Below are 14338 nucleotides of genomic sequence, written 5' to 3'. Positions count from 1 at the left end.
CATGGCAAGGAATGCTATTCATTGTTTATTTCTATGGCGAAGACTTAAAAATTCCTGCTGCCCTATATCATGTGCTATTCATGCTCTAAGCCCTGTTGAGCTGTACAGAGCTTCTTTAGAGACAGCAAATAGGGAGGGGAAAGCAGAATGGGCTGCTTCAAGGAGAATTTTATTTGCTAAACTGCCCCAGATCTGGAGCCTGGGGGATGGGAAGGGGAACAAAGTCAAATCTTATCTTCTAAGAGCAGTTCTTTTCCTAAGATTAAACTTGCATCTGCTTAGGACAGAATAGAATAACCTATTTCAGTTGGAAGGGTGTTGCCTTATATATTAGAACAGTGCATGGCAACAGTTCTATTATCATTAAGCTGCAAGGATCCCATAGCTTCTAAGCTTCATACCTTCTTAATGCTTCTCGTGGAGCAGCTCCTCTGAGCAGTGACTCTTCTGGATCCTTGCAGCAACCATCTGACTCCTCCTCTTGCTACACCCTTTTATGGCACTTATTCTCATTAGTTACAGGTGTACTTAATCTCTAGTAATTGATCCCACCTGCAACTCATGGAGGGGTAAGATTACATTCTACTGCCCCCCTACAGAAGGGATCTTCAATGATCATTTAGTCCAACTTCTCCCTGTAAGTAACCTGGTCTCTTTGGAAAGGGTAGAGCAGGCAGCTCAAAGGACTGACCTAAATACACACAGGGGAACCCAACTGAGCCCTGGGGTACACACCTTTCCTGCCATAAACCACTTTACAGCTTCACCCCCAGAATCCTGGCCAGGGAACCACCTTGATGAGTGTTAAGCAGATGTCACCTTGGCAGTGAATTCCTAGCTCAAGCTGCAAGGAGAGGTGGGTAGCCCTGTGCCTCTGCAGCCAAACTGCTGCAATTCCCTGAGCTCCCAAGGCCTCCCTCTGATGCCAGTTCAGGAACAGGTGACTGAGTAGGGCAGTTCCACACTTCGTAAGTGCCTGCACAGTACAAAGCACATGCTGTTCAGCTTGGTCACAGTCAAGTCTTCCTTCTTCAAATGGAAATGCTCCTTTATTGGATGGAAAATAATTAGTTTTCAAATCCATACAATTAAAGCTTGGATCTAGACTAACCTCCTCCTAAAAGACCAACCCCCGTGTGAGAGGCCCATAAGCTATGGTGTTCAAAATACCTGAGCAGCCTGCTCTGGGCCACTGAGGACAAGAACTTACCAGCCCCAGAAGGTAATTTGCTAGATTTGTTCTCACTTTAACTATGTCAAGATTCTGGCATGACTGAGACTTCAGGGCCAGTTCCTTTACTGTAAAAGGCAGCTTTGCTCTGAGCTATAATTTCAAAGAACTGGGCTCGTACAGCTTAAGCACCTCCTAAGTCAGTGATTGCACTTCAGCTCTTATATCAAATGCTTTCAAGCAGCCCTCCTCTGGTACTCGGGCTCCAAGTCATTTTGTATCCAAATACGTATCTTTTTACTAATGCAGGAATTAAATAAAATGTATTTCTCCTGTAGCTGTTATATTCACATGCTGAATCCACAGAAGAGGCAATGGTGCTGGCTAGGAAGGTGCCTTATTCATGCAACCTCCTTGCAGAGCAGAACAGACTTTCATTTTACATGCTAATAAACCCTCAGTTTCTTGCTCTTAATACAGTGAATTTGCACTGGGGTGGAGGTGCATTGGAGCCAGCCCCATCACAGAGTACTGGCACTTTGGAGGGTGCCTGCTGTTTGGCTGGAATACTGCTGTTCATTTCCTCAGTGATTAAACTGATGTCTTATGATGGTGGTGGCATTTTCCAGGAGTGGCTGCAGGAAGTGGGCACCTCATCCTGTGGAGGTTGAGGCCATCTTACAGAACAACACTAAGATCTCACACAAGATTTGCTTCCCCAACGAAACAGAACTGGTGAGCACTTACTTGTTTTCCCAGCCTTGACCATTATTCCAGCCATGATGTGCTCATCCAGGAGCGCATGTAAAGACATTCAATAGTCTTATTTCTTACTCTCCTCTGTGTAACAAGAGTCTTGTTATCTCATAGACATTTGATGTGGGAACAAACACCAAAATCCAGACTCTGTGTCAGAACATTGCTTCCAAATTGCAGCTGCACTCCTGGGAAGGTTTCAGCCTCTTTGTGAAGATTGCAGACAAGGTAACTCCTTCTTGACTCTAGCAGGGTAGCCAGGCTGCCCCTCCTCTCTCAATATGTATTTATTACCAGGTAATACGTATTTTAATTACCAGGCCACCTAAATAACCATACAAAGCCAAGGACCAGAGCAGGTGATTAATGCTTCTGTCTTACTGAGGGGACACAAACTAAACTTGAACTTTTAGCAGTTGACAATTATTTTCAGTCTCATGAAGGAGCTGGATGAAGATGCAGAGCTTCTATCATTCTGCCAGTACCCAGGTGGCACTAAAAGCAGAGACGCAGGCCTTTCAGCAGCTGCTAGGATGGCTGCATACTCCTGGATCCAGCCCCTTCTCACCCAGACTTTGCCCAGGTGTGCTGCACATGTACAGTGCCTGCTAGGACTACGGAAAGCAGGGGCAACCAGCACCAATTAATCACTTTCTGGTTTGTTGGGAGCCTGCCTTGCCTGACCTGAAGCTTGGGCTGGCTGTCTCACTGAGAGGTCCCTTTTCTCTGAAACTCTGATTAAGTCAAAAGCAGCACTGAGCCCTAGCACAGGGAGGTTCTGGTGTGCTGCCTTCCTGAAAAGAGAAACCCAATATGTAACAACACTTTACAAAGAGAGGAAGACTGGGAATAAGCTAGGCATCTTCAGCTTGACTTCAATAAACAACCTGGAAAGCAAAAAGCAACAGAAGATGCAATAAAGATCCCTGTATGAAATATAAGTAAATTGGGCCTTTCTCCTCCTGTTTTTCTACTTCTTTCCTGCTCTAATTCTGCCCTCTCACTGTAGACAGGGAAAGAAAAGTCAGCCTGATACTTGGGTATGTGGCACAGGCAGTATTTTATGATGTGATAACCCCTATTTTCTCTCCCTCATTGCTTGGCCTCTACAGGTGATCAGTCAGAATGAAGCAGACTACTTCTTTGACTCACTAAGGCAGGTGACAGACTGGAACAAAAGGAACAGGCCAGGAAAAGATGGTAAGGAGAATGCCAGCATGACCAGAAGCTGCATGAGATGCTGTGTTAAACTGGAAAGCAGCTGATCCATCCAGTAGGATTCACTCCATCTTGGGAAGTGTTTATCAGAGTCTTGTATCATTTTTGTTTGTACATACATGGTTAATGCCTGCACCAGCAGCAAGATCCATTGACCTGATGCAGCCAAGCACTGGCTATCAGAAATACCAGAACATTTCTGGGGGGGGTCTCTCCAGAAATTGGAAATTGGTACAGAAGATTTTTTTGACCTGTTGTATCCAAAACACACAGCTGGATATATGCAAGTTAGATAGGTTGATCCTCAAATACTAAGAATCAGCCAACACATGCAAATAGGTTCTTTACAGAGTGTCACTCATATTTCTTGAGTTATTAGAAAATTTTTAACCAGCTTATTACCTGGTGATACCCAAACACATTACGTTGTCAAGGAACCACTTGTTTGAATAAAACAATGTAATAATAATGATAATAGTAACAACAGCAATTCCTTGCACTTACTATCCCACCTCCCCAGTGGATAATATATATTTTGAAATCAAGATCACACTCAAACTCTATATTAATTTGTCCTCACCTTTGCATATTTCAGGACAGCTGAGGTTCAACTCCACGAAGCTCTGTCTATGTATCTAAGACCTTCTAACTTCTCTTCCCCAGCTGATGTAGCTGCTAGGAGCTCTGAAAATCACAGTTTAAAGATGTGGGTGCACTAAATCACAATTCATTTGTAGAAGCACAGCCATCAGGAGATGTATTCACATCTGTGTAAAAGAATTTGGGTGTACTGCACACCAGCAGGCAGCTGTCATGAGCACCAATAACAAACACTCAATGGTACTCCCCCAACTTCTCCTCCATCTGATCATTGTATAAGCAGTGTCCAGGAACTGAAAACTGATAATTTCTTTTGTTATCTAAAATGGCTTTTCGTGTTGTTTTGTTAGTAATTTTGTTTGTTACTATTAAAACTATAATTACTTTTCTGAAGAAATTCACAAGCCATTTAAAAACTGTAGGACTATCAGTGACACAGAGGACACTAACAAGGTCTGATCTCCTTAGGGGCTGCTCTGTCTGTGGCCTATGAGGTGTACTTCATGAGAAAGCTGTGGCTGAACGTCACTCCTGGCAAGGATCTGAAAGCTGATACCATTTTCCATTACCACCAGGTAAGCAGCTCCCTAAAGAAGAGTTATCTTGTGATAACTTAATTTCTTGTGAGACATTAAGTCTGTAGGAGTATTACTGTCTCCCTCTTCAAAACCTGCATGATAGAGCCTCCAGAGGAATACCTCCTTCAAAGGGGGACAGAGCTCAGCCTCAGAACAGATTTATTTCTCACAATGTTCACACCTGAGCTATACTGAACACATTGAGAGTACAGCACCTTTACCTCATTGTACTGTGGAAATGCTCATCTTGCTCCATAAATCAGAGAATCCCAGAAAGTTTTGGTTGGATCTTCAGAAGGAGCTAAAAGTTCTTGGAATGTCCTTGGACTGTGTTTGGCAAGCCTTGTGTCCTGATCTCACAAATTTAGAATGCTTAAGTCAGTGTTTGCTTTAGCCCATTCTGTCTGGAGTCAGAGCTGGTCTCTTGCAGGAGCTGCCAAAGTACCTCAGAGGCTACCACAAGTGCTCCAAGGATGAAGCTGTGCAGCTGGCAGGGCTGATTTATAAAGCGCGCTTCAACAACGACCGCACACAGCTGGCAGCCATCCCCAAAATCCTGAAGGAGCTGGTGCCAGACAATCTGCTCCGAGCAGTGGCACCAGATGAATGGAAGAAGGTAAGAACATCAGCCTTCATTAGTCATATTACATTTACAGAACTTTAGGAGAGAAAACACACTGAGCCACACTACATTTTTGACCTGATGGTTTTGAAAGTACTCTGGAGGGATGGTATTGGATATTGCTGGATTTGCCAGCAGGATAGCAAGAGGATTTGCCTCTTACAATCCAGATTTTACATACTCTACCAAAATCCTGAAAGATATCTGCAGGCTTGGATGGCTTATCTGAAGTGTGCATCTTTCTTGGAGATACTAATCTATTTCTAGTGTGCAGAAAAAGAGTTAGAGATAGCAGAGCTAGTGATGAGACTTGGAAGTTGAGGACATTGGACAGAAATAGAAAATTAAAATGTCTCATAAGTATTTCTTGGCAGCAAATCAATCTCCTTGCACCATGTCCATGCTACTTACAGCAAAAGTCTCTCCACAAAAAGGGCAAGGAGATTTCAGCAAGTACTTATCACTTAGTCTGCTGAGGAAAACACAGGACATTGTTTCAAACACAAAGGGAAAATTCACCCTCCAATTTTCAGCCAAAGATGTAAATTGTGTCTGTGGGTGTTGAACACTAGCACTCTGAGTTTCATCTCACTTTGCCCCTTTGCCCTGTAGTCCATTTCCACAGGCTGCTGGGCTTCCTTCACCCAGCAGAGGAATACAGAACACTGGAGGGTTCTGGCTTCACCTTGCCCCATGGCATAGGAGCTGTCTTCATTTTCAGTTTTCTGCTGCTGGGGCATAAAGCCTGATTGTAGTGATGATCTGATGCTGTCTTTAGTGCTAAGGCTAGGCCTTGGAAACCTGCCTGTCTCCAACTCAGCTGGCTTTGTATCCTCTTCTCCTAAACAGAGCATTATTGCAGCATACAGTAAACACGAAGGAAAAACTGTGGATGAGGCCAAGATTGCTTTCTTGAAAATGATACACCGGTGGCCAACGTTTGGATCAGCCTTTTTTGAGGTGAAGGTAGGTTTGAAGGCCTGTCTGAGTAGATTTGGTAGTAGATCAGTGCCAAGGGATACAGACTGACTGTAATTCCATATCTGAAAGTAAAAATACATTATAAAGCTGAATTCCTGTAATCTATAGAGGAAAAGTCAGTTCCTTCCAAATTGGGAGATTGATTCTTTATCCATTCTAAACTATGCTTGTTGTTTACTAGCAATGTTGTTGCTCTTGTTATAACACCTCTACTACAATTGTGTAGTAGCTGTAGGGGGCTAAATTGTCCTGTCATTGCTCTCCACAAGAAAATGCTACCAAATCTTATCTCTTTGGTGACTTCCCTCAGAACAGAATGGTACTAATCCTCTCATTCTAGAGTGGATATCACCCAAGAATAATTTCCCATGTGTTACCTTTAATTTCTCCTCATAGGGTCTTAAATGGTTTTCAATCAACCATTAAACCTGTTAACAGACAGCATAGTAAATAATGGACCTGATTCTGCTGTCATGTAGCATTTGCTCAAGTCATCAATATATTTGGCCAAAATGTTTCAGTATTCATTTGGGAAAGAGAACAAGAAGCACTGGACACTGGTACAGGTCACTAGGCCCCTGATACAGATAATTTCTCAATTTTCTGCTTACCTGGCTGTGTTACTCATTTGCAGCAAGCCTCAGAGCCCAATTTCCCAGAGATTGTACTGATTGCAATCAACAAGCAAGGAGTGTCACTGATACACCAGAAGACAAAGGTAACAGCTGCTTCTCACAGGTCCATCTAAGGAAGGACTGAACAGACCCTGATAATTTAGGGACACTGATAGGACCTTGCCCAGGAATGGTAGGAAAGGATAGAGGCTCTCTATTCATTTTTTCTGTGTGAAACTGAAGAAAATGTTACTGCCTCAAATCACTTCTTTGCAGTTTCTACTCTGGAAAGGAATAGGATAGAGCATCTCTGAAAAAAGACATGGGAATCATCATAGACCTGGCAAGGTGGTAAGATCAGGAAGATGGATGGGCAATGCACCCAGGAACCTGCTTCAGAAAAATGCTTTGCAGGAAGCCCCAGCTGTCTAAGAGATCAGGCTGAATGGCCATGTTTAGCTGCAGTCTAACCCCAACAGTCTGGTCTTACCAAGGTCTCAGGAAAAGGGAGTATCACTATTTGGTTTCAATAACCAAACAAATTTAAAGTTACGTTTGAATTATTGTAAATCTAATGGCAGTGTGCTAAGGCAAAGATCAATATATAATGAAAGGAAGTCTCATTAGTGTCATTAGGATTTACCTCTTTGGTGAAAATACAATATACCACTAACCTGGATTCAAGAACTACCTTGATCCAATATTTTTATAAATGAAGTGGGAAAGAACAAGAATTCTCTGGCTCAAGAGGTTTTCTTATGTAACAGCCTGTTTTCATTTGAGAAATGTTGTATAGATCACTTTGTTTCCCCTTACAGGATATTTTAGTAGTCTACCCCTTCAATAAGATCTCCAACTGGAGCAGCGGGAGCACATATTTCCACATGACCATAGGGAACCTGGTACGAGGAAACCGGCTCTTATGTGAGACATCTCTGGTAAGAAGAGTTTTGCCAACTAAGACACAACAAAATCCTAATTTTTCCTTTCAACCCTGATTGCTACAAAAGATGGTGTGAAAACAGATAAATACCAGTGCAACATTATACCAAAATAATTGTACCGTGTGTACGATAACTATACCAATTATATCATAAATACCAAAAGCATTCACTGCTATGTCAATAAAGCTGCCATTTAGAACTGGTTCAGTTCATATATAATGCTATCTGATGCAAAGATGCATGAAACAGGACACAAGGAAAAATAGTAATTTCCCAAATTCTTCCCATACATCAAAATTCTATCCATTTGAGAAGTTAGGACTGCAAAGCTACATAAGGAGCTTTTTGTCTTGCATGTCTGTCTCCAGTTATGTAGTAATGCCAGCCTTGTAAGACTTCATATTTTCCAGGGAGTGGTACCACCTTTGTAACAATTGGTTTCATACTATTCACAGTCTCAGAGAAGCATCACTGTATTAATATTTAAAGGTAGGTTTGTAAAGGTAACAAAAACATTTAAAGGCTAACTACTGTGACAGAAAAGCTTAGATTCTTAAATGTAAGACTCATAAGTACAAGTCAAGCTACAGAGTGAATACCAAGGAGACAGCAGAGCTATGGTCTATAAAGTTTTTGAAATCTATGAAAAGCAACGAAGGAATGGATAAATTATAACTAAACCAGTGACAGATATTGAAAGAAAAGATGTCCATGTAAGGAAGAACCTGAGAAGATGATAAACAAGGGAGGAAATTATAGTTATTTTTGCTTCTGGAGCTCCCTGAGAGATTTAAGACATTTTCTTCCCTGACAGGGTTACAAAATGGATGACCTGTTAACATCCTACGTACGCCTGCTCATGAATGCTGTAAACAAGCAGAAGAACCTCCCAGCCTGAGAGTGGAAATAGAGCCCATGACCTGTACTTGTGCCAAACTACCTGTAACTTCATATCACAGAAGAAATGCCATTTTAAAAATATTAATCTTGTTGATTGATCTTCTGAACACACACTGAATGAACTGAGTTGCTGAAATACTACTACAAGAGAAGCTCAAGTGAGCATGTGCTTTCAAATATCTCTAACACTTCTGTCTTAGATGTAGTATGAGAATTCCATTCAGATAGTGGATTTAGAGAAAGTTTAGATGGACTTTGATGCTCTGTGTGAGTGGGGAAACCCTGTGAGAACCCCTTCCAATAGCCTGAATCTCCTCCATTCACAGACAGACACACATGAAGAGCTGTCTTCCTTTTGGAAAGAAAATGTCCCTTATTGTATATGCTCTTACCAAATGCACAAACTCCAAGAGTCTTTGCAAACAAAGGTAATGTAATTTTTTTCCCTCCAACTGGCAATTCTAAGAGTGAAGAAATGCCCTTTAGTAGTAGATAACTGGACAGTTTGAAAAGTAAGATGTTGTCCCCTGACTTACCACAGCCTTGCTTAAATTAAATAGTCTTCTTTCTTCCACATGTTATAATGCTCTTGGAAACTAACAACCACTTTCTACTGTACAGTTTCTAGTAAGCTCTGAAATGAGTCTGGGGTTTGGGTCCATCACATTTAGTTGCTCCTATTTCAAGATATAGATGAGCTATTCAGTGCAAATCAGAACTGAAGAACTCAGTCGAACAGAGCTCTGTTGAAAAGAGACTTTTCTGCTCCACAAGAATGTTCTGTTTGGAGTTATGCAGACATTCCCTCACGAGACAAGAATAATAGCTTTAATTTGTCCTGATCTCTTCTGCTTCCTGTTTAGCAGACAGCTTGAGTGGTAAAATTTGATTCAGCACTTGTTCATCCCCAAGAGCTTTGGTGCCACAGGAACCAGAGTGTGGTCTGAGTGTGTAAAGCAGATACAGACTATGGTGGGAGCAAGCTTAGCTGCTTCCCCCTCAGATCAAGTACTCCTCCCTTGCTCCCAGTGAAACATGAACATGTCTTAAAGCATTTACACCAAGTTCCTTGAGACACAATCTGGCAGTGCTGGAAAAGCAGCTCTGCCTGATCTCTCAACTTTGCCAATGGATGCACAATGGTTCTCCTGTTCCCTCAGACATGTGTGTGCAAAATTCAAATGCTGGTGAGAGTTTTGTATATGGTGGCAGGGAAGAGCCCACTCTCTTTGTGCATCTAAATGAGTGCCACACTTGTCAGAATAGCTGATATTTTTGCAAGCAGTTAGATGCTCCTGCTGTAATGTCCATTGCTGGCAATGGAAATGCTGGAGTGTAATTACCCAGAGTGGTTTTGTCACCCAGTGTCTGATCTAACTAACTAGCTATAAGTGAGAAACGTTCAACAGTTCACCACTACAAAAAGAAATCTTGCAGCCAAACTGTATCATTTCTGGTTTTTAAATAAAAGATTGCAGAAAATCAACCACACTGTCTTTTTTTTAACCAAGTGAATGTTTGCTCCAGCTCCATGTAACCTAAATCAACCAAATATCCACTATATCCTGTAAATTATGATAGTATCCCATCTGCTCACTACCTACACAACACAATTTGTACAACACAGCCATGAGAAGGATGATACCCCTTTCTGCACATCCTCATCAACCAACACATCACCACAGAAGCAGCACAGGTCCAAAACATGAATTCACCACAACAGTGCCCCAGGTTTCAGCACTCCCAGAGTGGGTAACAGGCTCTGGCTAAGCACTGAAAATATGGCATTAACTGTACACTGTACAATTTTTTTTCTTTTTTTGTGTAAAGATTTTAAATGTATTACAGTTAACTTTAATACAAGAACATACAAAGGCACAGTATTACAGCATTTCAATCTACAATCATGTGCTTTGGTTAGACAGCTCAAACAATGTGTGATAAAGTGAGAGCTCTACACAGTGCAGAACCCATCAAGGCCTGAACCAAGGCAGGGAGCTGCTAATTCTTTTCTCAGTCTAATACCCTCAGCACTTAACAGTGCTTTACAGGCTAGTAGAACCATGTGTATTACATGCTTGCCTGCAATCTATTCCTTCCCCAACCAATCACTTCTGAAAGAGTGTCAGTCATATCATCTAGTACCAGCCATGCCACATCAGGAACTCTCTACAAAAGGCTGACCAGTGTTTGCCAGCACTGCACAGACTGCTGTAAAAACACCAGGACACAAATCTAGAGAGAGGATTAGAGCCATAAAGAAACAGTGCAAGTGATTAGCATACCCATGAAAACAAGCTTCACACACCATGCTTTCTAAAAGCAAAACCATTTTCAAGTGTACTCAGTGAGTGTTAGTGATTTTAATTAGGTATAAATATGAATTAGGTATAAATATAAATGTATATTCTGAGACATCTTCTATTAAGTGTAGATTTCTGAGCCAAGCTCAACCTTCATATAAATCTCTACTCTCCAGTGATGTGATGCTTAGGAAGAATTTGGCCAGCAGGTCTATTTACAGCAATGGAAAAAAGCATGCAGCTGACACCTCATCTATATTAATTAAAAAGAAAACAAAATCCAACCTGTCAGCCTAGCAACGCACTAAGGAGAACTTATGAGTTTGCACTATATTCTACTTGGTTTTAAAAAAGTAGACTGACAGAAGTAGAGGAAGATGCATTTTTTAAAGCCATTTAGAGTTATTTCTCCTACTCCTTCAACTCCACTCTCACCAAAAAGATGTGCTGGTAACAAACTACTTTAACTCTGCACATTGCAGGCTATGGGCACCAGAAGTATGAGAAAAATTATTGTGAAAAATTAATAATTTAAGAGAATATCACCTTCCATTAGTATAGAGATCAGGGATCATAATTACTTTGTTCATAACTAATTTTGCAAAACATCCTGAAGATAAGGACATATTCCAAATCCTAGAGAACTGAACAGCTTATCAAAGAGAATGATATCAACTTTCCTTAGAACTCTGAAGCTTTCTAGGTCTGCCCAATCTCTAACACGAGACAAGGTGAAAGCACACATTAAAACTTCAGCACAGAAGTAATGCCATTCACATACGTGCATTTTCCATTGTTGAATGTGAGTGGCTGCTGAAAGAATATTCCCTATTGGCTGCTAGTTACTTAGTGCTTCCATATTTACCAGGAATGTGTGGCTGTGTGTTCCTCCACCACTTCCCAGGAGGCTGGGAGTACACAGCTGCTCAGATTCAGCATTACACAGGGCCTGTGACTGAGATTACAGGAACAGACTGGAATGTTTTATGCTGAGAAGAATCTGCATAACATACTGAGCTGCACCTAGGTCAGAATTCAAGTGTTTTATGCTGTGACAAAATGCCAAACAACAGGTTTGATTGTAAATGAGGGTCTTTGCAGGGCCACACTACTGCACCAAAATACATGCTGTTCTTTGTGCCCTTAACTAAGACCATTTTAAGGCTGATGAGAGAACAGTGAATAACCACGTGCTCTCCTAAAGCAGTGACACAAGCAGCTACTGTTACTGGAATCTACAGTGCAAACTGGTCAGGAGAAGATGAAAGAGTTTACTGCTAAAATTAGACCTATCCCCTCAGCATTGCGAGAGTGGATACAGCATAACCCAGTTAAAAGATTATGGTAAATTACAGCAACAAAAAGCAGAGCAGCTGAGGAAAACTGAGTTACCAAAGGCAGTGAAGCTCTAAGAGATGGTCTCATATGGGATTCTGATCAGTTATTCAGGATTTCCTACCGCTGCTTTGGTATCCCTGATGCAGTTCCATGGGTATTGATCCAGCAAGCATGGTAACACAATTCTAAGGTAGACTATTGCCCCAGTCCAACTGCTGCTAACACATACAAGAAGTGGGTAAGCTTTAACTTCCTTTTTTTTGCTATGTAATTAATCTGTGGCTGCAGGGTGTTGTCTAGGCACAACTGCTGTGATCATGTGACTAACTAAACCAGCCACTTTTGGGAGGATTTAAATCATGCAAAGGACAGTAGTCCTCCAGTGCTTGTCAGCCTTGCAAAGGAGCAGGCACCGTCTCCCAACTGTTCATGGACAGGGATTTTCAGGCTGCTCAGCTTAGTTCAGCACAAGGAAGTATGGGGGTCACCTCTGGGGGACTCAGAAGCTCACTGGGATCTTACATTGTGCAGGTGGGCTCAGGAACAGCACTGCTTATGGCTCACCTCTAAAGAAGTATTGAGAATATCCAAAACCAGTAAATTTCTCAGCACCTTGGGTTCTGGTAGCAAAGATAGTAGGACCAGCGAAACCTCACTAGTGACAGGCAAAATTACAGAGGAGGATTATATCCTTGAGATGCTAGCATCATGTCTGAGATCCCCTCCTTAAGTAAACTCATGTCTCAAAAAGAAAGATGAACGGGACTCTTATTTGGGTAAAAATTGTAAGAAAAATGTTTTTTTTCTGCATAAGACATTTGCTACAAACTAAACATTAGAAACACCTTCATGTAATTGGACTTTCTGAAGCATGACCAACAAGCATATACTTGGTTGGCAAATAAAGTGAGAATGGCAAAACTGAAGTGCTTAAATTGGTACTATATTATTTATTCAATTTCCTTATGCAGAAGAGTAACCAATGCTCCAGCCACACTGCCTCAATAAATATCAGCCATGCCAATGGACAGGACATGCTTTGTGCTGCCCAGCAGAAGCTCTACCAGCCATGTAGTAGTAGAGAACAGAGAGAATTAGTGTCAGTTCTAATAAAATGTTTAGTTTCCCATAGCCACCTTCTCCTTAAGGAGAGCCCAGTTATTCTGAAGAGGCTCACATGGCCTTGACAGCTGAAATCTCTGTAGTACTGAGCACAGAAGCAGCAAAAGAAACTTCTTAGCTGCCTTAACATGGGCCTAAGTGGGCAGTGCAGATGCCATAGCTACTGGTTCCTGGGCTTAGCCAGTAAATCTATGAACCAGAAGGACTGGATATGGGATAGGGCACCCATATATTCCATGTAGTAATCTGAAGACCAGAACTTTTCACATGTAGTAAAGAATGACAGCTTTCAGACTATTTGCCTGTATATTAAAAAACTTAAAAATTGCTTCACCCAGAGTAAGAAGAAAAACTCTGATATTCTGATGGAGAAAGAGCAAATCTGACATTTCTTCCAGCCCTACATTTAACTACTGTTTCCAAATTCCTTGGACTAGAGGAGTGCAAAGAGTAGTACAGTTCAACTGAGGAAGGAAAGACTGCATATAGCTCCACAAAGGCAAAATGCAATGTTAGTAGCAAATTAATAATCAGCCTGTGCACTGCTCAAGCAGAACTCATATTGCTCTTCCTGCCAGTGTTAACAGACAATTGCTTGGGAAAAGGGACAGTCTAGATGCAAGAGACATCACCAGAAGCAGGGGAAGGTACTGCTTATCTTTGGTTCCACCTCTTAGTAATTGCTTCTGTAATCAACAGCTGCAGTGAGCAGCAGCTTTTGTTAAGAGTGCAGTCAGGAGACTGACAGACCTGTTTGCTTTAAGCAGAGTTTAAATCTAAAGCTTTAGGATGGATCTTCTTGGATGCCAGCTCTGACAACTTCTTCAGACGTTTCTTCAGCTCCAGAGGGAATTTCTCATAGCATTTCTTGCACACAGGCTTCATGTCAAACTCCACAAATTTATTCCTTTAACACAAAGAACAGTTATTAAAATGGTATTTGCAAACAATATGCTTCACTAATTAAAATCTCCATGCATCTACATCAGTGTTGTTGCAAGTGCTCTATTCCATTTATAAAACAACTCATTTTCTCATCTGGTGATGTAAGTGTAGAGATTGGGTTCTTATCAGTAAACTGAGGTCCTTAGTATTGCTAGGGAAATGAGGAGCAAGATTTTGCTATATATTTACATGCAGCAGTCTAGAATAATAATTTTGTTACTGTAGAATACAAGTGTCACTTCAGAG

General features: G+C 41.4%; 2 protein-coding genes across 6 annotated transcripts in view; one reads left to right on the top strand and one right to left on the bottom strand.

Moving 5' to 3' along the window:
• The window catches only part of MYO7B (myosin VIIB), a 47027-nt gene extending 38645 nt beyond the window's left edge, over positions 1-8382 (top strand). Inside the window, exons 40-48 of the mRNA XM_030953998.1 lie at positions 1801-1906; positions 2042-2155; positions 3040-3127; positions 4214-4320; positions 4754-4939; positions 5795-5911; positions 6561-6644; positions 7359-7478; positions 8299-8382. Coding sequence (XP_030809858.1) covers positions 1801-1906; positions 2042-2155; positions 3040-3127; positions 4214-4320; positions 4754-4939; positions 5795-5911; positions 6561-6644; positions 7359-7478; positions 8299-8382 — 1006 coding nt within the window. The remainder of the gene's footprint in view (positions 1-1800; positions 1907-2041; positions 2156-3039; positions 3128-4213; positions 4321-4753; positions 4940-5794; positions 5912-6560; positions 6645-7358; positions 7479-8298) is intronic.
• The window catches only part of LIMS2 (LIM zinc finger domain containing 2), a 48030-nt gene that overhangs the window by 6192 nt on the left and 27500 nt on the right, over positions 1-14338 (bottom strand). For 3 of the 5 annotated variants that reach the window (XM_030954004.1, XM_030954008.1, XM_030954007.1), the window contains exon 10: positions 10223-14054. In XM_030954004.1, coding sequence (XP_030809864.1) covers positions 13907-14054 — 148 coding nt within the window. In that variant the 3' untranslated portion in view covers positions 10223-13906. Of the gene's footprint in view, positions 1-4169; positions 5989-10222; positions 14055-14338 lie in introns of those variants that run through there. The other 2 variants (XM_030954005.1, XM_030954006.1) reach the window with 2 other exon arrangements.

The sequence above is a fragment of the Camarhynchus parvulus genome, chromosome 9 (genome assembly GCF_901933205.1).
Source record: "Camarhynchus parvulus chromosome 9, STF_HiC, whole genome shotgun sequence".
In the NCBI taxonomy this organism is placed as follows: Eukaryota; Metazoa; Chordata; class Aves; order Passeriformes; family Thraupidae; genus Camarhynchus; species Camarhynchus parvulus.
This window is presented reverse-complemented; position numbering and strand designations above follow the sequence as displayed.